The sequence below is a fragment of the Scleropages formosus genome, chromosome 6 (assembly GCF_900964775.1).
Source record: "Scleropages formosus chromosome 6, fSclFor1.1, whole genome shotgun sequence".
Taxonomy (NCBI): Eukaryota; Metazoa; Chordata; class Actinopteri; order Osteoglossiformes; family Osteoglossidae; genus Scleropages; species Scleropages formosus.
Genome location: NC_041811.1, coordinates 18,485,293 through 18,513,020, shown reverse-complemented (window position 1 = coordinate 18,513,020; position 27,728 = coordinate 18,485,293). Strand labels below are relative to the sequence as shown.

General features: G+C 44.0%; 1 protein-coding gene across 1 annotated transcript; it reads right to left on the bottom strand.

Moving 5' to 3' along the window:
• Nucleotides 1–1,938: 1,938 nt before the first annotated feature.
• LOC108925103 (secretory carrier-associated membrane protein 1-like) lies at nucleotides 1,939–27,554 on the bottom strand. Its single transcript, XM_018736855.2, has 9 exons — nucleotides 27,325–27,554; nucleotides 14,643–14,720; nucleotides 12,835–12,939; nucleotides 11,238–11,349; nucleotides 10,183–10,311; nucleotides 7,924–8,083; nucleotides 6,889–6,990; nucleotides 6,304–6,421; nucleotides 1,939–5,366 (listed from the first exon to the last, which is right to left on the bottom strand). Exons 1-9 carry the CDS (start codon nucleotides 27,379–27,381, stop codon nucleotides 5,214–5,216), a joined length of 1,014 nt encoding a protein of 337 aa, XP_018592371.1. The 5' UTR covers nucleotides 27,382–27,554; the 3' UTR covers nucleotides 1,939–5,213.
• Nucleotides 27,555–27,728: the final 174 nt, after the last annotated feature.

Here is a 27,728-nt window from a genome sequence, read left to right as displayed (position 1 = left end):
ACCAAAAGGGCCGCTACCACTTGGTGCTTTCCATCTGGAAGTGCAACGCTAACTTTTTTCCTTCAACTGACTTCTGTTATGTTCCCTTCTGCGATCGCAATTTACGGAAAAGAGAAACCCGTTCACCTGCTCTGTCTGTTGATCGGCCTCCTCCTTGTGGGAAATTTTTTTTTTTTTTCCTGGAGCCTCCATCACTCGTGTGCCTCCTGCGTTGTCCATTGTTCTTTATCAAGGGAATGAAGTTGTGCGGTAGCGTGCACAATGCGTGCAACGTTTCCGCGATGCCAAAAAATGATTTGTGCTCCTTCTGAAACAAATAAATGGTGTTGTTCTACAAGCCTTTGAGTCCGGCCTCCTGCTCGTCATGGACGCCCCGCTCTCAACAAAGCCACACGTTGAGGGTTGCCCGGTAAACAATTGCACTGCGGTTAAATAATCTGGGTTTTGTTTGGATACATGCTGCCAGTTCTCTGCAGCTGAAAGGGAGCTGATTTAGGCTCCTAATTCCAAACAGGCCTTTCAGACTGTGGTATGGGTCCAATTACTGTGTTATGAGTAGGGTGAATTCACTTTTAATGGCTGCCACAGGGCTGAGCTTGCAGGGCGTTGGCAAAGATAAATGATCGCATAATAATAATAAGGCTTCTTTGTCAAACCTTCTTTATGATTCAGGAATATCTGTTAATGGTATTTGTGTGCTAATCATGATTCTCACTGTTGCAAGCCAGCGATTATCTAGTGGAAGAGTATTAAATTCCTACTGTTAAGCCTTAGCAATAATTTAGACTTGTTAATGGACATAAATGAATATGCTTACTGATACTACTGAAAGAACTGCCGTTTGATGCATTTCCACAGTAGGACCTGTAGCTCACTAGTACAGGACACCATACAGCATGTCTAACATCACAAGAGCCATCGCTGATACTCAACATGTGCTCTGTATAGTCATTTCTAATACCTGGCATTTCACAAAGAACTTTGAAACACTGCAAAATGGTAGCCTGCTATGCTAAGACTTTACAAACACCACAGCAAGAATGGCAGATAAGCACAACGTGCTTAAGTATAGTCATCATACACAGGCAGAATACCAGACGGGAGAAATGGAGTTTGCTTGCTCCACTTTGCTGGGAATGCAGGGAAAATGGGTAAAGATCGTTTGGGTTCACCAGGCTTCTCCTCTGGGATGGACGGAACTGCCGCTAAACAGTATCCGAGTTGAGGGAATTCACTTTCGCCGTATGAATGAATGAACTACGACAGAGTTGGACCAAGAGAGCTAAAGGGAATCTATCCATTCTGTCAGTGTGTCTTCTGAAGTACTACGGTATTTTGTAGAGCTGGACAAGGCAGGCTGGTAGCCCCGTATGTTTCACAGGACACACGTTCCAGAACAGGACGAATCAGTGTCTCTACTTCCCTTAAAAGAGTGGAAGTCTAGTCTATGCTGCATCTTGTCCCTAAATGGCCGTTTGTGTCTGAGAGACACTTCAGGTACACATTTTATGTAGTGATTTAGTTGCACATCGACACTAGTGAGAATTTACATACTTCCTCATTGTAAAAGTGTAAAAACAAGATCAGTAACATATAAATGCTAGCTGACAAACGATTCTGCCTTTCATGAAGATTTAAGTTTCCACCCACCCAGTTCGACTCCCTGCTCGAGACGAGTGTCTCACTGCAGTTTAAACTAATTTTCAGTTCCATTTCCATAGTGATTGAGAGAGAAAAACGAACAGGGACCCAACCCTGGAAAACTGTTACATTACCGGTGTGGACAAAGATCCAGACCTCAAGCAGAACGTGTACTAGGAGTCTTGTACCACAGCAACCTCTGCTGGTGGAGGGGAGCTCACCCACAATGCCCCTCTTTCTCTCAGTGGGTGGAGCTAAAGGAGGAACAGCAAAAGCGCTCACTGGAGTAGGGGGTGAAGGGGGATCACTGCTGGGAAGCAGGTAATCAGTTGCCTTTTTAATTTTATTTAGTGTTAATACAATAAATATACAAAACTCAAAACCACTCAACATGCGACGGAGGGAGAGACGAGTGCATTTGTACAGTACAATGAAATCCATGACCATGGCAGACCCAATTGTTAATTTTACAAAATATACAAATATCCCTTAAGGTCTGATTTAAATATACTCAAGTCCAAAATCGTATACTGATTCAAGAGTATTTCCGTTTTCTTTTCAGTGTTTCAACTACATAATTCTGTAACTGATTAAAATGTCAAACTTAAAGCCACAGTTGCAAAGCAGAGAAAATACATGTCATCAGTTTACTTTCTCGGAATTTCCAATTAAGTCAACTTCTTATAAAACGATTTAAAACAAAATGACCAAAAAAAGCATTTTAACAGGAACATTCAGGTGCCATTCATTTGAATTTTTTAAAAAAATTGCACACACACCAACGCACACAGAAACCACAAGGAGATACCTTTCTATTGGTAAAATTTATAATTAAAAATAAAAAAAAAAAATCTGAATAAATACACATTCTGGGAAAACAAAAAAAAAATCTAGAGCTTATAAGAAAGAGGAGCTTTCGAACCCTGCATCAAGGAAGAGAGGAATGCATACAGAAGCAAACCATCAGTGAATAAATATGACTGGAACTGCACCGAACAGATACGTCCCTGTCAGGCCTCGTCCCTCAGGATATTTCCACACGGGTTTCCAGATGGGACACGGTAACAGCGCACTGTTACACTGTCAGAGAACTTCAGTGACCGGGCAGGTGAAAAGCCAGAGACAAATAACCCGCTACTGCAGAAAAACTAATAAAGATGGCAGTAAAACAAACTGATAGCTAAATAATCCTTTTAAACCCACCCATTTATTTACTCCAAGACTGGGGGTTATATTTCCCAAAATGCATTATTTAAAAAAAAAAAAAAAAAAGTCATCAGGGCTCTGTATTGACTAGAAGATAAACCTTAAATATTTCTTTCTGCTAAATCTCCAAAATTAAATCAGAACATGTTGCATGTGATCAAATTCCCAGAAGCCTTTACTACGAAATCACAGACTAAATAAGCTGACAGCAATGTTGACTGGGAGATAAGGTGCCAGTAGTTATTAATAGCAAGTTAGCGGTTCAATTTCTCTTATGCTTCTGTGGATTTTAATTCCATTCTTACCTCCACACTTGGCTGAAGGACACAAGGTTGCTAGTGAAGTCATTAGTCGTGGTCACGCGCCTGAATCCTGAGGAGTACGGCTTGAAAAACATCAGAGTGTGTTTTCACTGTAAAGGTGGGATATATTTCATATCTATGGAACCCATGAGTCCCTTCACTTTGCAGGAATTACAAATACGTGGTCTACGACCCTGAGGCGGCCACGGCATGGAACCACTAAGCACGAAATAAGACACTAGAGCTGGGATCGTGTTCCTCATTTTCCATTCATCTATAGTCCACAGAGCATTCAGTTCCAGAATTTCAGCTTTCCAGAAGGCCAGCGCCTAATTCACATTTATATGGAGGGAAATACGGCGTTTTTAAATTGTACAGAAACACAGAAGGCAGGGATGGGCTCACAGAGCAGTGTGATGGAAACACAGAGTGACACTCACAACGCTCAGTGGAAAGGGGGTGGCGGTGAGGTTACAACGAGCGGTAAACGAGGGGATGCGGTAACTGCAGATCCTCGCAGACACCTGCAGGCCACCATCGAACGGGCGAAATGTTACCACGGACACAACGGCACACCGGACACTTTAACAACAGCTACTTGCTTCTTTAGCAACATGAGGAAAAAGGCGCTGCTCTTGTATTTGCATGTGCACATAGGAAGGCACAACCAGTCACGAGGTGACCGAGTGGCTGTCAAATGGGAACGAAAAGTAAGGAAACACTGATGCGACTGCAGTCGAGCAGCTCTTTCTGACTGGGTTTCAGCTGAAGTCTAGCGACGTGCCTAATAAAATCGGACGTTTAGTAACTAAAGTTCCTTCCGGAGCACTACGCAAACCCCGATTATCCCGAGCACTTCTAACAGTCCCAAATCCTCACCGGTCACATTTTTTAAAAAGTTCCTTAATCCATGAGATCAATTACGACCACTGAAAGCGGCGAACGTTTGATGAGCGATATGCGGCGATGAAAAGCCGGCAGGCAGGCTGGACACCGGGGAGTCGCGGCGAACGCGCTCCGCTGTCCGCCGATGGACGGGTGTCTGCGGGGTTCCTGGGGAAACAGGACGCCGAGCGGTTCCCGCAGGAACGCGCAGCTCGTGCGGAGAAGCGAGGAGAAGGTTTCGGTTGAGCTCCAAACACCCCAAGGCAACTCGTGGGAAACACCCTAGGCACACAGTAACAACTACGAGGCCCCTGCCGCTAAGCCAGTTGGCCTCGGGACTCCCGCGGTCGCCGGAGAGCGCTGCGTCGCCCGAGGTCTGCTTTGGCATCGGGAAGAGCATCGACTGTGCTGTCAACCAGGATGCAACAACTAGAGAATTGCTTTGCTCCCGTTTCTAAGAAAGCTCGCCAATCCGTTATAGCACTTTAAAGTACGCGTTTAACTAAACGATGCTCTCGCTTCTCGAATGAGGACGTTGTACCGTTAATTCACTCAGGCATACTGTACAGCGTCACGGGACTGAAATCAATACGCAAAAGTGCTGCAGTCAAGTAATAATTAATCAAAAGAGAACAGAGTGAAGTTCCGAACGGGCGGTTTTCTCCAGCCTCGACCGATGGCTGTCAAGAGGAATGCAGAGGGCGGTTTTAGTTGGCGAAGCTGCACATCAGTGGAGAGCACTGACAGCATGGGTCATGCTGGAGCACAGGGAAGACAGGGAGGGCACACTTCTTGTCCAGAAGACATAGCCAACCCGCACTGCTGCTTCTGCAACATGACCCTTTCGCACACCCTCCCGGTGTTTAACGGAGCACGGAAGGGTCACGAGGACGACTGAACGGTGACAAGGAAGTGTATCAAGTGACAAATTGTTGTCCTTCCAACTCAAAAACCCAGGCATGGACACTGATGGACAGGTCCGCAAGTGTGGATGGCTGGAGTCGGAGTCAAGTGGGTCATCTGAGAAAATTAAATTAAAAGACAGGCGGAGTCCTCGATGAAAGGGGTTAAGTATAAAAGGGAGTGTGGCCAGGTCAGTAAGGTACTGTAAGGTAGTGTGAGCAATGTATTGTGAGTGTGGTTACAGGAGCTGGGATGAGGAGATGAGGATGGGGGCGCTCAGATCTGGTCTCCCTTGAAAGCCCCCCTAGCTGCGCTGGAGGCCGCGTTGGCTGCCGCTGTCTGGACCGTCTTGTTGGACATGACGCCGGTGGCAAACTCTTGCTGGGCCTTCTCGAAGCTGGCGCCCGTGGTGCGATACAGACCGTGGACCTGCAGGGACAGAACAGAGCCACGGGGCTTCAGAGCTCACTTTATTACGGCAGCATCTCTGCAGGTCTCCTCTCCCAAACTGGAGAGTAAAGCTACGGCGCCCAGTACCCTCAAAAATCCCGCGAGAGACGTTACAGCAGTCCGCGGATGTCGGCGAATTTATGCGACTTACCCTCCGGCACCTGGCCCTGTTTGAAAGTTCACGCAGCTAAAGGTCTATTTCGTCCTCACTAAGTGAGAAGGGGGGGAGAAAAAAAAAAAACACCCCGGTCTCCGTGGCTCTTATCTGAAACAGGTCACAGACAGGCAGCTCGCTGTGCTCACCAGGGACTTCAAGCTGTCTGCAAGTTCATCACAGCGAGAGCTCTGCTTCTCTGCGCTCTTCTTCCCTGACACACAGGTTCAGTATGGATCCTATTGATCGCTCTCGACAAGAGAACAAATGGCTGTCAGGCTGCTTTTGGCAGAACTGCTTCCCAGAGCAGTGGCCCCAGGCGCCGGGAGCCGGCAAGGACAGAGCGCCTTCATTTTCTGAAAATTCCCTCCTTTCCTTTTCTGTGTGACCTGCACACGTCCTCCTCCTCTGACTCACTTCAGTCACATACCGATCCGTCACATGGTTGCAAATGGCAAGACGGCTTACCGAACAAGCTCATCTAATGTCAGCTAACCATTTAAAGTCCTGCAGGTAGCGTGGCCACCAAGACCACATGTTGGAGGGATTTGTCCTCCGACACTTATTCCACAGAGGCAGGCGATTCCTGCTTAAGTGCCACCACAAATTTAAATGTCATCTGACAAAAACCACAAAGAGGAGAGCATTTCTATCTGGAAAATCTGAGAGCGTGTTGCCGGGCAACGGATCGTCTGTGCTGCGATGCGTGACAGGAAAGCCCGGTCCGGCTTTGCCCACGGATAGAAGGAAGCGGTGCCCTACCTTCTTGAACATGATGAGCGAGATGACAGCGGAGGCGGTGAAGAGGGCTGCGATCAGGATCATGATGATGCCGACCGGGATGCTCTTGTTGAGGCCCGTGAGGGCCGAGATCCACCCGCTGTCCAGAAGAAGATAAATGCAGGCTTTGTCAAGAGCAGTCTCAAAGCAGATGCAAAACGCCAGAGCATCTGACAGTCGAGATGTAGGATTAATGCGTGTTGCTTCCCAGAGAATCGCTACTTCACTGAAAATTAGTCTTCCAAACTCTTAAGTTCTGGTTTTGAGATCTTTAAAATTTACACTGAAATACAAACACAAACGCTGTACTCTTGAAACTTGTGGCCCGTGCAGTAGTTTTTACAACTCCCCTTAGACCAGCAAGAGTTCAGAAAGAGTGTTCTGCAGGATTGGAACCAAAACCTCTTGGACGGAGCCCTCAAGGACCTAACATGAACTATGGTCTACTATATTGCAAGAGACACCTTGGTAACCCCAAAAGCAGGTACGTAAACATGACACGAGGATACAAGTTTCAGTGTGCCAGAGAGAGGTTTCCCCTCCTCTACCCGCCAGATGTCCACTCACCACGCTCCCCAGCTGGCGATGCCGATGGCCTGGAACACGTGCACGCCAAACTGACAGATGTAGACGAAGAAGAAGACAAAGAACCGGAAGGAGCTGTCACTTCTGCAAAGCAACAAACAAAGGTGAGTCGAATGAACGACTCAACAGTGACGGCAAAATTCACTTTGATTGCTGCCAGCTCGCCGTAAGACCATAATTACCACAGTAACCACAGGGAAAGCATCAGTGATCCACACACAAAATGTCCAAGAGCACTGATCGTGCTAGACAGCCTGACAGAGCAAAGGAAGCTTCATGGGTCCCCAACAGTCCTCGTGTCATTGCTAACACAGACGATTGCAACCCTTCCTTCCTGCTTCTCTCTGTTATTCAAGAGCTGCAGTCGACTCATCCTCTGATATGACAGGACCCAGCTGGGTCTCAACGTCATCATCTTTACAAGCTCGGCCACTTTAGACACCAGCACACATTAATGCTGGCTGTGAAACGGAACGATTAACAATTTATTGACTCTGGCCACCCAGAGTCTGAGAACCACATCAATGGTTTCTTCCCGACACAGAAAAACAATCATGGAAAAATTTCCACCGAAGCAGTAAGCCGATTCTTCCGTGTGACAGAAATGCCAGCACCGGCTGTTGATGGGAAGCTTAAGAACGGGAGATCAATTGACTCGGTGACAAGGAGAACACCCTGTGGCATGATGGGATTTTAAAGCCACGCTTTGATTGAAAGATTAAACACACCGATGAAACCCTTGCTGAAGGTAAATAACGATGTATTGATTAATTTCAGTGGTAACGGGCAAGGAAGCTATAAACATTAGCGTCCCATACCCAATGAGTGGTCAAATAGTCAGAGCTCAGCATGTTGGTGTTTTGCCCCTTTTTCTCCCCTCAAAATTTCACCGATAAACATGTACAGTTTTCTTCTTTCAGGTGGCCAGGATGAGGAACACAGCAGTTACAGTCACAAGCCCTGCGCCTCAAGGGCCTCCTCCTGCTGCCCCTGAGTAATTGGGGGATGAAGTAGTACCTGAAGGCGCCATACAGCGGTCTGTACCAGCAGACAAAGGAGCAGGGCGTGAAGAGCATGAACCAGAGCATGGCCAGGCCGAAGTCCACTCCTCGTGACGCGTCCACACAGAACCAGGCCAGGCAGCCAAAGATGTTCACAAACAGCGTCCCTGCATAGACTGCGGAGAGAAAGTCGTGAGCATCTAGGCACCGTTCGTCCCTTCACCGCACGCATGGACACGGAGCCAGATCTCAGCAGAATTGTCACCGTCACACAAGCAGGAGTTTACATGTTAAGACGCATTGGCAGCGCTGTGGAAATACTCACAATCGCTTGCATAGCATTGATCTGCTCCACTTCGGGGTACATCACATGTTTAATATGGTCCATGCCATAATGTGTAAGATGGATATGTTCTACGTTTCACTACAGTTTCTCTGCAGCAGTTTAGGAAGCGGGCAGCATCAAATTTATTTACAGGGACTGTATCAAAATTTTACACTCCCCTTTAGATTACAGGTTTCTTTGAGAAGTTTGCTATGATGTCACCTCCACATATCAATAACTAATGCATAAGATTATTACAGTGAACAAAAATGTTCTAGGCAAATGGAGGAGGAGACATTCTAGGTTTTGATCCCGCAGCCCCTGAGTATCTGTCTGTCAGACCATCATTAACAGAGGAGCACAAACAAGAACACAGACATGGTAGTGAGAACTGGTTTTTATGCAACCCTCACTTGTACTGTCATGTTAATTGCAAAACATAATTGTTAAACATAGTCAGATATGTTTAGCTGTCACGTAGCTTCAAACATCAAAACGTGCAACGCAGCAAAAAATACAATAATATCTTCTATAAAAAGGCTAACAGGCAACTGTTTCGCTACACCAGTGTTAAAAAGGCTTAAGGGTTTAACAGACTCTCAGAGAAGTCAAGAAAATAGATCTTAATATACAAATGGTGTTTCATTACTTTTACATTAAGGATGAATTATTAAGAATTTGCCCTTAATTTTACTCCCTCCGTGTAACTCCTACAGATTTTGCATCAAGAATCATTCACTCCAACGTTGGTTACGTTTCCAATTTGCTTTCACATGTGTGTACAACATTTTAATTCACTGTTTTTCCCTCATATAAGCCTCACACTGGATATACAACAGTATACAGCAACTCCCTAAAATTCTCGACATGACGAGTCTACCAAGTTGTGGCTAAGTGCTATTATCAAAAAGTTTCTCTCATGACACAGTTCTGATCTTTTGTGAAAAATGATGTGCAAACTGACAGCTGTATCATACTATTCAAAATACTTTGCTGAAAGCTTTCATTCTGTAATAAACAGGGAAAAAAATGGAGGCACATTTCCATGTGAAATGCCAAGTGTCTCGGTTAACGTTATGTTCTCGCTAATGCATTTGCCTGTGTTTAATGCTCTTTCAAATGCATCCGACATGCATTCCATGGACTTTTAAGCCCAAACTCCTACAGAACAGTTGTCACAGTGCCTTGGAATTTCACAGGTCACTGCAAGATTTTACATGTTCCTATGTGAAACACGGCCATGTTATAGAGCAGAGGTACCCGAGATGTCGAGACTACGCAGCTGCGGAAAGACAGCTGCTCAAACAAACACTATGCGGTCAAGGAAACAATAACCACTTGTGCAGAAATATTTTCAGGGGCTAAATTACTGAAATTCAATTACATGACAGCTCAGAATTCCACTCTCTGTCTTGGATCTCAGCAGGCTTGAACCACAAGAACTGAGCAAATGCAGAGATTCACAGGCCTGCATGAGGATGACCAAAGTCACACGGTGACATTTTACATTTCACAGTCTTCACATGTACGCTCCAGGCTCAAACTGCACAAATGCCTAGAAGAACTGATCTCTCCATTATTTCACAGTACTACATGTTATCTATATTCTTACAGCCTCAAACACAGTTTGAAGGTTGTTTCTAAACACAACTTTTTAAGTAACTTGAGTCAAGCATGTGGTTTAGTATGACTGAATAAAACTGTTACACGTAGGACTACAGGGCTACATGAGAAAGGTTTGTTTGCATGTGACAAAACGGCATTCAGGTGAAATGTTTCCTCCCTTGAAAAACAGTGACATTTGCTCTTGTGAAAAACACACAGTACAGGAGAAAGTCAATAACACTCATGTCAGGATGCCATATTACTTTCATAGTGCCAGATTGCTGCGACTTATATCTTTAAATCTGGCTTCACTCGACTTCAACAACGGCAAAACTCAACACTCACACATCCATAGATAGTACATGATCTTGACTGTCTTCTGAAATTCTACAGGTATGTCTACAGCGATGTCATGGTAGAAACAGGGCCCCACAGGGAACTTCTCCGGAAGAGGGGGCCAGTTGTTTTTCCTTCCTGAAAGAAGAAAAAGAGTTCCAGCCAAACCCAATGATGTCACACAAGGAAACAAACAAAAGCCCCATGTGTTCGCCTTGACTGGCCCAAAGTAGCACCCGTTATACAATCATTTAGTGTATCAATATCTCCATCACTCTATCGAGAGGTGTTTGACAATTAGTGTTTACCATTAATCTCAGTGCTGTATTCCAGCTGATGTCAATCACACTGATATAGGCCCGGTCTCAATAAATATTAAGCAGCTGTTTTGGAGTTGCACTGTAGTTGTAATAGAGCATTATCATACTATTTTAAGAAAGTTCGTTGAGGGGAACAGAGAAATGTGTTTAGAATAGTGGGGGCTCCTCAGTGGCTAAAATTTCCAAGTGCTCTGTGCTAGGGACTGAGGTGTTGACCTCCCCAATGCCATACTAGCCTTCTATGATGCAGAGGCCAAAGGAACGCAAATTAGCCCACGTTTCTTTGAGCAGGTCAGATGACTGGGTTACTCATCCTTTTTTTGCTCAAAGACAACACCTAACATTGGCTGAGTTACAACAAGGTTGTGGATAGAATCAGACAAATCCTGAACACACAGAACATGTTTTGTCTGATGAAACCTGCATGCAAAGATGCAGGTGGCCTTCTTGTTACAAAAGAGAGAGACAGGTAAACAACTTTTCTCATGAGCGTTTTGTGGGAAACAGAAAGCTATATTAAGTGCCATCTGGAACAGTTCGTTTGAATTATGGTTAATGGGTCAAGGAAAGCAGCCAGAAAGCAACGCCCCTCAGAGCATACCTGGTAATGATTACATGTCATACCAGAACATATTGGCAGCATTTTTAAAAATACGTTTTCAGGTGGGGCTTTGTGGAAGAGTAGGTCTCAGTGCAAGTCGCGTCAGATAGATGTTCCCCAAAGACCAAGCCTTTGACCCTAACCTCCCGATGCACTAAGAGACTGCATCTCCCTCTCCCGACGATCCAGCTCAGCCGCCTTCTTCTCAAGTTCCTCCTGGCGCCTCAACAGCTCTGCCTGAGCCCGAGCCTGGTCCTGGAAAGGGAAGAATAAGTTACAGCCTGGAGTAACGTAGATATGTGTGGACTACAAGAACACAGCACAATGCATAACTATATATGTATGTAACCTTCAGGTACATGCACAGCTTCAAGCATGTTTCTGTCCAAGTACTGGCTCTTTTGTCCCTGCAGATGTGTGACATCTTTTGGGATTTGCTCTGAATTACGCATCTACACGACTGTACTGACTTCTTCACCACCATCTCCCATGTGAATAAACTGACTGATCAGTGAAAATTCAGAATCCTCACTAAAGAATCCTCTTGGTGTAGTTAGCTCTAAATAAAGTCAATAGCATTGGTTCATATCAGAACTACTGGAAAAATGTTTTGTGCAGCAGGGATCATCAAGTGATTGGCTGATTCAAGTCACAGATTTTAGCTTTTAAAGTTGGGTTCCGCTGTTAAACACTGAAATTGAAATTTTCCACGCTTTGAGTTTTTATTTACATTAAATTTCTATTAGCCAAACAGAAAAATAAATATTTATTATACTAATAATACTGCATAATCACAATTTTGATCATCGCTGAAATAAAAACATAACATTTAAAAAAAAAAAAAAAAACAGAAGTAGAAAACGAATACAGATGACACACAGTTATGGATTTTGTTCCGAGTATTTCGTAATAATTTATTTATGCAAATAAAATGAGCCTGAAGGAGGACAGTGTGTGAAATGCAAAGCACACACTGAAATCTTTCACTTTTACTGAGCAGTTTAACACAAGAATGTCAACGGTTACACTACCAATTAAGTGGTGAGTTTCAAAGCCATTGTTGTCAGATCCCACTGCTCTGGGGATCTGTGTCAAGTTACTAGCCCCTTCGATGGCTGCAACCTGCCAACATGCTGCCTGCAACCCTGTCCGCAGAACGCAGACTTCCCACATAAAAAGCCTCTGGCAGCACTTAATTATACATCTCCTTCTCTCTCATCAGAAGGCCTCATTCCGCCTGGTCTTCTGTTGGAACATATCGTTTGCTGAAACAGGCTCATCTTAAACCATGACAAAAAAGCTATTTATTCACCCCAGAAGGGCTGCAACCTTTCTGTAAAACAGTCCTGAGATACTACACCCGATACTACCATTCATCCGATACACGTCCAGGAAAATACCCCAGATAATTCCAAAAGTGTTCTAATCTTTTTTTTTTTTTTTTTTTTAAAAAAGTGTAGTTTCTGCTACTTGCTGAATGCTGAGATTACTTAATACTTAGTGACTTGTTTTTGTTTCCAAGTTCACCGACATCAACAAATGTGAGTACGGGAGATGAAAATGTAAACTGGGAACAACTTACTAGCCGAAAGCATCTGAGAAAACAGAGAATTTATGGTTCGCTACTATATGCAAATATTTCTTAAAACAATAAGCCAGTGTTTCTAAGTGACAAAACAGCAACTATTAATTCTCATCTTCTGCTCTAGCGGATAGTAGGAGCACAACAAGCAGCAAGACCTGCGTCTGCTGCTGTGTGTACGCTGGGGGCTCCTCTGTCGGTTTCATGATGGCCGGCTGCGTGTTAGTGGTGGGGGGCATTTTGGAGGCTGTGGCCGCTGATGCCTGCGAAGAAAAACACAGAAAACCTTTCAGTTGGTGAACTTACATTACAGTGCCGTTCTTGGGACTGCATCGAGGATATACTCAAACAGCTTGTGCTGAAAATTCATGTATTTTCTATCCCCCCAAAATTTTAACATTAATTTAGACAAAGACACATTCCCTGCTTAATGTTAATAGTTCTCAGTGAATACAACTACCCAACTGCTATAAATGGGCTCCTGGTAGTTGTCAGAGGGTTAGGGCTAGGGTGAGCCCTTGCTAAAGTTCAGCGCTTTGCAACCAGGAGATCGCGGGTACAAATCACCACTTCCGCTGCAGTACCCTGGAGGAAGGTACCTACTCTGAGTTGATAAAAGCACGAATCGAACAGCACTACAAATGGGCAATTGACTGTAAGCGACCTAACACTGAAGTTTGCTTTGGAGAAAAGCACCAGCTAAATTAAATTTTTTTCATTATTGATATCAGTAATAAAAAAATGGGAGGAATGGGAGGAAGAAGTAGTACTTCATCTTCACTGAGGGACATTTATGGATAAGGGAGCTAGATTTCAGTTTACAGCCGTCACCTGGTCGGCCCCTAAGCTGCTACTGCTTCATCAGTTCTCCACGAATCAAGTGGGTGGAAAATGAAAGACCGGTTGATTATAGAACAGGCGCCCAACTGCATTTTCACAACAAAAACAATGCCAAGCAGGGAATCTGCTCTCATTAGTAGACAATACTTAGACACCTACAACAGAAAAGACACAGAGGCTCCGGCCTACTGTTACAGCAGAAAAACACGGCACTAGTCAGTGCAATTAAATATGTAAAACATGGCAGTCGTCCACACATTGCCAAACAGCCTGCTCCAAAGCTATCTGAAAATTAAGTGATGACCGAAAATGCTGCAGGATCTAAGGGGAACGGATGTTGGTGCATCACTTTCCTTTCTTAAGTAAACCAAGCTGTATAAATCGGTTAACATTTTCTGAATCCAGATGTTAAAATATGCGAAAGACAAAAGTAATAAGCAGCGGAAACACACCCTACCATATTCATTAACACAAAAGGCAGGACAGTTTCCCAGTTACCTGCTGAGACAGACATGTGCTCCTCAGTTACTGCGAAATGCGAAAAAGTAATTAACACAGCAAGAGAATCGGCAGCTGGAGGGAGAAGACTGCTGTTAATCCCATTTTCACAGTATTTATCAGAAGTGTGAACATTCATAAGACTGGGTTCCACAGACCATTCTGACATCAAATAATAGCTGCATTGCGTATTAAAATTAATGCCTCCCTAATCCTATCTGCAACACAGGCCATTAATAAGAGCGCGACATTTCAGAACAACAGTGACTGTCAGCGACGGGCCACTTTCATGCTCGTCGAGAGACGGTACGACGAAACTGACCCTTCATATCAATCAGTCTTCCTTCAGGAAATTGCTCAAAATTAGCCGAGTTGATAAAGTCCACAGATCCTTCTCACAATAAATGCTAACTGAAAAAATCTGTTCATATTTACATTTATTTACAGACTGAACCAATTATGAGTCACATGTAAAACATCTCAGGATCAAATCAATCATTAAAATATATAATATTTCAAAATACAAATGAAATGTAACAATAGCTAGAAGAAATTCAATGGTGGTATAGGTACGGAATCATTTTAGCTGAGACATGAACAGATGTTCTGAGTAACATATAGTACTCACCGGTTTTGTGTTTGTGAAAGGGTTGTATTCTTCCAAACCTGGCGGGACATTTTGTGTTACTTGTGTCACTGAGGGATCCTGGGAAAGAAAAAGGTCTGTTTTACATTTTATTACCTTACTTTACCTCTTACAGAAACCTGAGAAAGGTTAATGTTAGTGCTGTAAACCTGAATTTTTTTTAAACACACTGCATGTCGTCAATGTTCTCCTGCTGGATTCCTTCCGCAGTCCAAACGCATGCGTTTCAGGTGGAATGGAGACTCTAAATTTCCCGTAGTGCATTTGTGAGCCAATGAGCGCGTGCGATCGCCCTGCGGTGGAGAGGCGTTCAGTGGACCAGGGTGCACCCTGCTTCGTATCCAGTACCTCAAGGTTAGGCTCTGACCCTCTGCAACCTTGCAACTTTCATTATCACAAAACACGTTCAAGCGCAACAGGCACCGGTAAATTTGATAAGAGTTCCCACTGGGCCACACTAATCATATGTGCCGTGGAAACTCAGAAGGAGGAGAAAAAAAAAAAAAAAAAAGAAGGGAGAACAGCTTTCATTGCCCTTCTCAACCAGAATTTTAAATATAGTGAATCTGATCAAATTAAATTAGCACCTAACTAGCTGGGGTAAACATGGCCAAGAATGTGTTTGTGTGTGGGAGGAAACAACATCGCTACCATACACTTGTAGAACAAACATCAATATAAAACTAAGAATCTCAAACACATTATTTTATTTTTCTTTTTTTTTTGCACAGACTATGCATTTAGTGGATACTTTTTTTTTTCCCTTTAATATCAACGGGTGTATTTGCAACATATGAGCTCAGGATCAATGTGGTGATGGTCTCTCCTGTGCAACCATCTGGTAACATTAGACAGGCAGGCCAGACAGTGCACAGGCAATAATCCTGGACTCTGTGCTCAGGAAAAAACAAACACAAGATATTGACTGCATACAGAGGTACATAACGTATACTAAAGTCCAGGTGCATTCGTATCGGATATATACATTTTAAGCAAAACAAAAAATGGAACAGATTTAACCTAATGAAGTGAGTTTCTGCTAATGGTCAGAGCTCCATTATTATGGATCTATAAGTGAAAAATCAAAAGGGTAATTTCAAAAATACAATCAGACAAAGAGTACAAATGATCAGGCACATTAGATTTATGTTAAGTGCACAAAGTTTTTTCATCATACTCTGAAAAAATAAAAGCGTGATCCCACTTCTCCCCAAACACAAATTAAGGCAATAAATTTTAACAAATATCCTCACATTTATCCAATTTTTCTCCATTTAATTATGTCCTGCTGAATCGTTACTGTTATCCACACACATACACAGATTAATATATGTAGAAATATTTTATGTCATGTCTTATAGCAGCCATCCTGTCATTATTATAAGGCTTACATTGCTGAGAGCGAGTCAGTGCTGCTGGAAGTTTAAAGGGTTCAAGGACACCATGGCAACCGCATGTACCAGCCTTGCTCTTAGATCGAGGATGCCATGCAGACAACACGGCCACACTGTATCAACCGTCTTCCACTTTTCTGGGCACACCATGTTCTTGCCACTGAAAGCAGTGCTGGAAGTAAAATATGGGGAGGGGGTGTGTGCGGAACATGGGTTCCATTTCATTCCACTCCATAATCGCATAGCTCACGCTGAGACTTAAGCGGTACGGTCAAGCCACTTTCCAAGCTTAATTATAATCTGAAACAGGTCTGCCAGCCACAGAGGGCCTATGTTTAGGACAAAACAATATTTCTCCACCATCCAACATCCTGATCCACTGCAGCCTCAAACAGTGCACACTTTCAAAACGGAAAGCTATAATTTCAAACTGGCAGGATGATTCCAATAATTTACTCTGCAGGCCGTCTATAAATGGCCCATGTCTGTATCAGATGAGGGGCAGAAAATGCAACTGGGCAAGGTGGGTGGGTACCTAAAGAAATAAATAAATAAATAAAATGAACAGTCTTTGCACATCACGCCCTTGGGAGGTCTGGGAGACACTTTTAAGTGACCATAGCACACAACATTATTTCCGTATTTTCACTCTTGATGAAATGCAACCAACAAATTGTTTTCTGGTTGAGGTTCAACAATATGAACTCTATGTTATTCTTTGACAATCTCCTGGAGTTCCACCTAAATCACACATATTAGAAAAGGTAAAATCAGCACATAACAAGGGTATCGTAAGTGCACTGGAAGGGTAAGGCCATAGGAAAGCTACAAAGAGTACAGAAGGTGTATGGTACGAGTACAGGAACAGCACAGGAAAGGGAGAAAAAGGGTATAGCAGGAGTATAAGAAGGTTACAATAATATAGAGGAAGGGTACGGTAAGGGTAAAGAAGGAGTACAGTTAGTGTACCGAAAAGGTAAATAAAGCCATCACCGTACACCAACCATACACTCTATATACACTTTGTTTGATCGTGCCGTATCCTATCTGCACTCTCCCTATACCCTTCCTGCACTTTTAATTCATTACACTTCCGATACCCTTACTGTACCTTTCCTATACACTTACTGTACCCTCTCTTACTTTATGTTCCCTACATAGGAAGGGTACAGTTAGCAAATGTAAACTGAGTAACAAGAGTGTGAAACACTCCCTCACAACACCTTGGGGGTAAGACAGCGAACCGCCCGAGAGTTCCGTCTCGGGGTCCGAAAATGTGGTTTAAAGAGCTGAATTTAAGGCTCTGTGCTTGTGAATCACCCATTCACCGTGTCAAAACACAGTACAGTACTCCCTCCAGGGGACCACACTGTACAATAGTGTGCTGGAACACAGGCTCACAGCTGCTTAGATAATTCAGCCCTTAAATTACTGATGTCTCAGTGACGTACTTTCATTTTCAATCACGTGTTACATTAAGACTGTCTAGACAAAACTCTAAGAGGAAAAACAAGCCACAGCACCTAAAAACTTAAAAAAAAAAAAACTTAAAAAAAAAAAGACGGAGCTCCTTCAAAACGGCCGTCTGTCGATTTCCAAAAGACACTTCATACAGGTTGGCACATTTTCAGAAGATCGGTTTCTTTTTCAATGTGATCCAGTGCTCGAGTGTGTATTCGCAGGGCACCTCTGTGCGTCTACCCTGCTACTGCAGATGGGCTTTTGGTGTGCGTCTCAGGTGCGCACCCATCAATGTTTCATGCACGCGTTGCGCCTGGAGGAGCCCCCGCGTGGCCCGTCAATTATTTAAACAGCCTGGCGAAAACTTGGCAGCCTTCGATTGTATGCGGGGAAAAAAAATATTTACGGACCTGTTGAACGCAGGCAGCACGACATCAAGTGTTAATTTCCTCCGCCTCTCTTAAGTAGAATTTTTTTAGAACCTCATCTTAGTGTTTTTGACACCTCAAAGCAATTCTGATTCACTGAAAGTAAAGAAACTTCACAAGGATCCACACAGTGCTACACTAACATACAGGTGTGTGTGTATATGTCGGTATATTTCTGAAACCTGCCTGTCACTTATGTGTTCGTAATTCCTCGGTGATTCACAGACACACGTCATCGGTAAAGGGGCCTGCGGAGTGATGGATCCGAACCGTCGCTGTATGCGACACCACCTGTTGAAAAGCATAGTTTCCTAAACTTTAGACAAGAACCGCTCTGCGCCTCTCATAAAATGAATCATGTTAGTTAGTCCAGGAATTTAGAGGGGGTGTATCGCCATTATTTTATGAAGAAAGTGTCTTGAACTTCAACTAATGAAAGCAGAAAATAAAATCCTCACGCCGAGACATAAAATCAGTTTTATGGTGTCTTGCCTACAGGAGGGATGGTGGCAAGCGCACTGCATCCGGACCCATATTTTTGTCTAAAGAAAACACACTTAGAACATCGCGCTGTAGATACCGATGCATTTTGCGCCATCAGATTACAAACGGGGAGATGGGTCCCTCAAACGCACAGTGGACTCACAAACCCCGTGGGCTGCACTGCTTTCTTCTGGAAGAGGTTTGATCATCTGCACCAGGCAACCAGGCTGCGGTTTCCTGCATTGAGAAACCGGTGCTCCTTTCAGCTGACACATGATGCTGAGCACCCATGTGAGAATTGTATAACTTGTGGTTCCAGTGCAGCAAATAAACACGTACATATTATTTAACATACTAATTACTCTAATTATTATTACCTTGAAATGGACAGGTACGTTTCTGAGACAGACTCTGGACAACTGTGACCCTGCACTGGAGAAGTAGTTCCTGACATACGGACACCCCTCTACTTAGGTAAATTCAACTTCCGTAAATCTGGATTTATGTAAAAAATTCCCGGCATACACATTATTTACGGATAGCACTTTTATTTTACGCAAAGCATCTGAAATATGTTAAGCGCAAGTCGGCGTAGCCAGACAAGGCAGGGAGCTGCATCTTCCCAGTTCTCGTGTGTTTTGAGCCGTAAATGCACCTCCTCTCCTTAGTGTAGTGCTTTCTTCGCATTTTTTTTTTACCCTTTTCATTATTTACAATGCCTGGTGGTAAACGTGTACTTGAAGACAAACGAGAACCGCCTCGCAAGCGTACAGCAATCGATTTGGAGATGAAACTGAAAATAATAAGGAAGTGTGAAAATGGACAAAGATTATCAGGAACCAACTGAACACCATTCTACTCCCTTGGCAATTTTTTACACTCTTCCTTCTTGAAATGCTGCTAAAACCTAACTAGTATGTTTACATTTACACCATTTATTGTATATTTATTGTTTATATCTATTATTATATTTATATATCCCCTCCGTGAACCGCCACCTTAACGTGGTGGAGGAGTTTGAGTGCCTGAATGATCTCAGCAGCTATGTTGCCTGGGGCTATATGCCCCTGGTAGGGTCTCCCAAGGCAAACAGGTCCTGGGTGACAGACGAGACAAAGCGCAGTTCAAAGCCCCCTTATGACTATTAAATCAAGGTTCTCGTTTACCCCGCCCGGTATGGGGTCACCGGGGCCCCACCCTGGAGCCAGGCCTGGGGGGGTGGGTTTGGGCTCACATGCGAGCGCCTGGTGGCCAGGTCTATGCCCACGGGGCCTGGCCGGGCTCAGCCCAAAGCCAAGACGTGGAGCCGCTCTTCGGTGGGCTCACCACCTGCCGGAGAGGCCGTAAGGGGCCGGTGCGTTGCGATTTGGGCGGTGGTCGGGGCCGAGTGCCCGGCCGACCCAAACCTCGGGCGCCAACCCTGGGAGGAGGCGTCCCACTGGGAGGAGGCCTCGGGGCAGACCCAGGACACGTTGGAGAGACTATGTCTCCCAGCTGGCCTGGGAACGCCTTGGGGTTCCCCCAGAGGAGCTGGAGGAGGTGTGCGAGGAGAATGAAGTCTGGGGGACTCTGCTTGGACTGCTGCCCCCGCGACCCGGTCCCGGATAAGTGGAGGAAGATGGATATTTATATACTAATAAATATATATTGATTATTTATTGAATAGGTAGCTTTGAGCTGTTTCTATGTAGCACCATGATCCTGGAGGAACGTTGTTTTGTTTCACTGCACCAGCTGTCTATGGTTGAACTGACAATAAAGCCACTTTGACCCAGGTTTAGCCGTATCGACTATAAAAAAAGAACAGTGAAGGATGCTGCACATACAAAGGAGCACGTGATGATATTTAATGGTGGGGAAGGAGAGGGAATCTGACATACATAACTTTTGCCTTACATAAGGGAGTTAAAAAAAAAACGGTCTAATCACGTAAGTCGGGGGGTGTCTGTATGTCCAGCAACAGCTGCGCACACGTGACTGACTGCAATGAACCAATCCATCATGGAAAACGACACGGCAGTATAAAACAATGAAAACCTGTCCTGTTACATCAACAATCGTGAAACCTGGAGACGACAAACCTCGGAATCCACGCAGCAAAGCGGAATACTGCAGGAATTTATTTACACAGCCATGCTGTCAGTTTCTCCTGCCGGTCGCCGATGCGGTCCGGCTGGAGGGTTCACGTTCGTAATATTCGTAACATTTACCGAGGCGGCGCTATTTCAATCCTCCAGAAAACAATTACATACTGAATGCAAAATTGAATGGAGAGAAATTAGTCAGAAATGCCAGTATGTGTGTATAACAATACCCTGGCATGCGTCATGACAGCAGAACGTGGAACAAGGCACGGTTTCGGGCTGAGAAATCACAAAATATTGGAAATTACTCCATAATTCAATACTAACACACAACCACACATCAATCAGCACTATCAAGTATCATTTGCGGCGTTTCCTTCTTCTGTGCGTAGAACAAAGAAGTGTTTTCGGGCGCGTCCATCTCCTGTGCCGCGTAATTTCAGCGCAGTCTCTCTCGGCCACAGCCATCAAAGGCGCATCCCTTCAAACCAACATTATGTCCCATTTCCTGTCGTCTTCGCAACCTCGCCGCTACACCCGACGAGGTGGGCGCTGCCACACATCTCCAGCTGCACTTACCCATGATGCCGCACAAAAGACCTCCATCTCCTTTCCATTTAAAGGAGCAATAATAGCCGTCTAACGTCCTGTGATGGGCAGCCATGCAATAAAAACACTATCTGAGGAACAAACTGCAACTTCAGCAGCTGCCCGCTATTCATACGAATACTTGCCAAAGCGGAGGAAGCCAACGGTTGTTCCGTTCTGTTGCCGCACTCCAGACCTCTTTTCCTACAGCACATCGCAAATCACACCTTTTGTCTTTCACATCACATTCAAATGTCTCTACAGGTAACCAAGATTATTATCCAAGGGCTTAGACTCCTGCACCTGCTTCAAGTACTGACTGCATTATGAAGTTGATGGCACACGACCTTTAAACTTTATATTGACCTGATCAGGCCAGTGATATGAAGTGCTCAGCAGTGGCATCTTACTCCCATTTAGCTTTAGACAGATGGACATTAAATTTTTTCTTTAAAAAAAAAAAAAAAGTTTCTTACTCACACACACGAATAACCTTTCTCATCACACCCAAATGCGAAGCGAGCAAATGACCCGACCTCAGCCTTCTCCTGATCGCTCACGGTAACCCCATACAACCCCAAACAATGTTCTCAGACAGGTTTCACACATTCTCTTGTGTACTTATATCACAGAACTGTGAACGGTGTATTGGTATCTGTGTGTTTTTGTGCCGTTTCTTTACTATTTTTGCGAGTAATGACAATGCACGTTTTTCACAAAACAGGTGTAAAGCAGTGCTGCCACCTCAGCCTCAGGGAGTAACCGAAGAAAAGAGAGCAGTCGCCTTCCCAAAGAGTCGTAAGCGTTCACAAAGGCACGGCTAGTAGCAATTCAAAGCAGGACGTTCTTGTGGGTTTATCAGGTAAACGTAGGTGTGACCGGCTTCCCACGTGCAAAGCTCCTCTACAGTTTACTCAGCACATTCCTGAAACCACACTTCACTGGATGGAGCAACCCATAGTAATGGTCTACCACCACTTTATTTATTTATTTATTTTTTACTTTTAAGAGTGCTACGAGAAGGGACAAGGTGGCACAGCAAGTAGCACTGGTGCCTTACAGCTCCTGGGCTATGGGTTTGAATCCAGAATCCAGCTCAGTCTGGGTGAAGTTTGCATGTTCTCTCCATGTTCGTGTGGGTTTCCTCCGATAGCCCATACAAAGAGTAAAGAATAAAGAAAGGATAATGCAAAGAATAAAGGAACCATGAACCACTTCCACACTGCTCCTTAGCGGGACAACTACACAAGTGGTTACCAAGAGTTGAATCTGACTTGATGACACGTACCCTACAACTGTACAAGATGTTTGCAAAAACACAAGCAGCAGAAGTGAACTGGTGTTTTACAACAAATGAGCTGTACGATAGTTTTGCCACTGAAGGATGTGGAACCTAACTGAACTATATCCTGGTGAAACCAGTAATCAATAATAACAAAATAAAAGCTCAAAGATCATCAAATCATTTAGGAATCAACATTTGCAATTTCCACAATTCATTAATTCTGTTCTGAATAATACTGTACATTTTAAATCCCACATGCAAGTCTGCCAACAGTGTAACACTGGGTATTATGACTAAAACTAATCTTAAGTATGTATGGACAGTATGTAACACAGATTCTGTTTCTGATAAGTACATTTTTTTTCTTCAATCAGTGAAAGCCCAAAACACTATCATGAAAAACATGGCAAAAACCCACTTTCCTACTGTGCTTCATGCAAAACAAGTTCACTTTGTCCTCCCATCGAGCTGAAAGCTGCTGACAGCAGGGATCTGATCCGTCATGCTCTACCCAGCACCACTACGGTTAACGGTTTCACAAAAGGTGTCCCAAGTCAAAGCATCAAATCGTGCTTCGGTAAGCACCGGCTCGCTGTGGGCTCTGTCAGATGAGGTTTTTTCTTGAAAAAACCCCGCAGCACCAACCGCCATCCACATCACAGGCCTATCTCGTTGGCGTGGCAACACAGGTCTAAAACCGATGTCCTCTGCCTCCCGTCTCTCTGAGCACGTCACTCATCTCCGGCGCCGCCATGTCCCATTTCCCACCATGGTGCAGCCGCCCACACGCTCCATGAGGGACATGTGCACTTCCTGAACTCTGGGACTCCAGCACTAAGCTGCAGTCCATTCAGAGCAGCGCTCTCTCCTGTGCCTCGTGTTTACGGACATGTTTTATTGATGGCTTACTCCTCCGAGACCTGATCCCACTTCACTAACAGTGTAAATGCTTTTCAGGAGATCGACGGGGGCATGCTGCTATAGCTACAAAAAAGAAAGGTTGAGAAAGAAATTTTAAACTTTACATCTCAATTTAATGTCAAGACGTTAAAGAAATGACGAGAGCTATATTAAGGCAAGATAAAATTTTGGTTTATAAATACAGTAGATTCCGGTTAAAATGGCCATTGGTTAATTGGGGCAGCCATTAATTTGGGACAAATCTTGAAGAACAAAAACAAGTTGAGAAAATAAGCAGAATTTGCTTTGCTTATGTTGTCCAGTATAATCGGGGGGAGTGACTGCTGGATGGTGCACTTGAGATCGCTGTAGGTATGTGGCGCAAGAGCCGACTTACTAGTAAGAAACGGATATATTCAGACAGTGTAGCAATTTTTTTTATTTTGATTTTGCTGTCAATGGCAAATCAAGATTCCATTTTCTGTGGCATCTTGATTTGAGACCCTTACCAAGGCACCAAAAAGAAATGTAGCGCTAGTTAACAGAATTGCCGTCCTTGACCAAATCAAATGCCAAAGGCCTACGACTAGTCGTTGCCAGTGGTGGAGATAACTGGAGTGCTGAAATATACCACCTCACATGTGAAACAGTGGCAAGAGGAACAGGGATTACACAGAAGAACAACAGTTAACTTCCCAAAAATCACTGCATAACATCTACTGTCATTAACTGTTAATGCATTTGATACATACACTAAGTTTTACCTTGCATAAATATTTTTCTCTGAACTGTAGCTTTAGGCTGAGAATTCAAGTATTTTTGTTTCTCAGTAAATTACAATTTGTCTTTTGTTTCACACCTTTTTAACCATTTGCATGAAACTTGAAATAATTGGGCACCCTCTTAATTGGACCAAGTAATCTGTGCCCCAATTAATGGGAATCGACGTATTACAACCGAAAATTGTGGTAATCAGTGTTAAGATTACAATGATTATTTTTAAAGAGGGTATGTGGAAACATGAACGATTCTGATATAACTATAATGAGAAATTAAGTTTATGTAGGCTATACTGTACTTCAAAGCAACACACAGTGTTAAGCTGCCTACAGTTATTTACCCATTTATACAGCTTTAACTGAAACAACATACCCATTCATTTAGCTGATGCTTGTCTCCAAAGCGACTTACAATGTAAAGGTTACAATTATTTACCCATTTACACAGCTGGGTAATTTTACTGGAGCAATTCAGGGTAAGTACCTTGCTCAAGGACACTACAGCCAGAGGTGGGGATCAAACCTGCAACCTTTAGATCTAAAGACAGCAGCTCTAACCACTACGCTAACAGCTGTCTCAACTTCAGGTAAGTATTTTGGTCAAGGGTACTACAACAGAAGGCAGGATTTGAACCGGCAACCTCTGCGATCAATGGCAGCCACTCTAATACACTACCTGATGCATCTATTAATGGCTGAATACACACACACACACACACACACACACACACACACACACACACACACACACACACACACACCAAGAGCCTTCATCATAAGTAACCCATTACATAGCCAACCTTTAAAAAGAACCCTTACAAGGGAATCACACGTTTCAGCTTCACAGTTCACTGGGTTCCAACAGCAGAATATACGTGTCCTCAGAAAACTAAAGCTGCTCACATGGCTTTATGGCTGAATGCACACCAAAAGCCTTCATCAAATACCCACTCACATTGTACCAGACTCCTCGGTTTGTCACTTAGCTTGATGCCATTAGAGAATTAAGCAACAGCAACATTTTATTGTACTTGCAGCGATTATGAGCCATTTATCTGTGAAAGGAGCCGATCCATCAAGCGAAAAAGCCAGAGAGATGAGCAGCACTTTTTCTCCCATATGTTCTCATTTAGGCTCCAGGATGTGAATAAATTTTTATCACCTGTATGATAAAATCTGACACTATTAATAGTGTCAAATGGCATCTGACTACTCCAAAAAATCCATTAATTTCCACGACTTTTTGGCTTGCATGTTGGTTTTTGGTGACAATGCAAGCGGAAGACTTTAAGGCAGAGCACCACTGTCATGTGAAAGAATCTGCACTGCTGGCCCTGGATGCTATTTTAAATGGGCAATTACAGGAAATATCTGGATTTTACTGGGGAAAAAATGCCTGAATATTGAAAAAGAGGTTGCCAAGTACCCTGACCAAGCTGCTGTGCAAACAAAAGCTTGTCAATGGTCAAGTCTCAGCTACTTCGGATGGAATCGCTTGAAAATTGCGTTTCAAAAGGGGCAGCAGGTAGCGTAGCGATTAGAGCGGGCGCCTTGCACTCCAAGGACCCAAGTTTGAATCCCACCTCTGACTACTGAAGCCTTGACCAAGGTACTCACCCCAAACTAACACTAAGAATACCTACCTGTATAAATGGCTAAATCACCGCAAGTCACTTTGGAAGTGTCAGCTAAACAAACAAATTTAAACGTCAAAGCCTTCAAAGACCATTACAGACCAATTCTGAGTCACATAAGTCCAGTTCCACAATCTGCCTACATTCAGAATTCTGTGCCCTGCAGGTAATAACTTTCTGTCTTTCAATAGCAGCTCTGCCCCAGTGCGCAATCCTACTGGGAGAGCCATTACTTCGGTAATGATACTGCCATATGTCTGCACGGGGTGCCACTCTGCCTCCCTTTTTTCTGTAACAACTTATAACATTTCCATTTTGATGCAAGCGTTCAATCTCCCATTCAGCCTGAAAAAGATGAAACCATGCTATAATTATTCCCAGCATGTACCGACACTAGGCCAAAATAATAAGAGATGAATTTATACATGTAGAAAATTCCACCAGACCTTAAAAACAGATCAGTTTCAAGGTGTTAAAGTCTACCTTGTTAAGTGAAAACACACACAGGCAGCTCTGAACACAACCTAACAGTTACCCGAAACACACCGATGGCTACTACCACTAGACTGCACACAATATTATGCGCAATCAAACAATTTATTGCAAACGTAACATACGCTGCAGCTGGACACTAACCCAGCCGACTGAGCCGAGTCACTACCGGTATAAACTCTGTTAAACGACACTATTTAAGATACCCGCCACATGATGAGGATAATAGTGATGGCTATTATTATTACTCTTATTAATGGCATCTGTTTACAATGAAGACATCTTTTTTAATCCATCTGCATGTAACAATTAAGATAAGCAGTTCATCTAAGCAGCTATTATTATTAACCTTTACTTGGTTGTTTTCTTTGTCCTATACAGCAGCGTATTCTTACTGACTCAATTCATGGTAATAACGGTGATTTAGGGTACTAGAGTCTAGAGCAGGAGGATGATTCGGATACTTTCAGACTGTAACTTCAACCACTATGCCACCTGCTGTCAAAATAACAAAAATCATCATTTCACACTAACTACCTAAATACTCTGCTTTGCTGAAAGGGCATAAGTTACCGGAAAAGGATCTCAACCTCTCATCATTTATGCCCCAAACCTTTCCTGTCACCTGGCACCAAAGGTGGGTGCAAAGTGAAGCCTACGGAAATACCGCCGCGCGCACACACGATACAAACACACACCTGCAGGCGCAGTAAGGAGAGCGCACCTCGGGACACGTGTCTCGTACAGGTGGAGGAAGAGAGAGACAGAGAGACCATTGAAGAAAAGCACCCGAGCGGAGCAGGAACACCGTGAAACACCCAGGCTGTCAAAGGTGGAGACGGTCTGTCTCTCTCTCTCTCCCTCCCTCCACACACACACACACACACAAGAAGTGACTGATTGCCATGGAGGACCGCTCCACCATCGCTATGTTGTACCATGTGTACTACGAGTCGACGTACGTGTCAGCGATCATTCAGTCAGTGTGATCACTGCGGTGACCGCAATGACAGCTGCACTCCCGGTCACGCGCTGTGCCGCAGCCTGCACTCCGTCCGCGAGCGCAGCTACACCACGGCTCCGAGTCCGAGCCTCAGGCGAACACACATTCATGGCCATTTCAAATTTAGCTTTACCTGAAACGGGTTAGTAAAGTCCGGGTCTGCAAACGGGTTGCTATCGAAATCGGACATTCTTCGGAGAGAGAGAGAGAGGGAAAAAAACGTCTCTTCGCTTTTCTTTCTAAATCACTTGTACATCCAGTAATCAAAAAAAAAAAGAGAAACCAGAAGGGCCGACCCCCCTCCTCTCTCGCCGTCGGGCTCGCTGTAACTACCAGCTCACTTTCGGCTCTCTTCGGCAGCAAAATGGCAGAAACGGAAGTGACGTTTTCGCTCGCGCCGGATCGACGCCGCCCTCCAGCACCACGGCGCGACTCTCGTGTGAAATATCGCTCGTGGTTCACTTTCATTACTGTTATTTATTGCTTACCTAACACCATTTTTTTCCCTTAATATTTCTGTCTTTACACGAATTTACC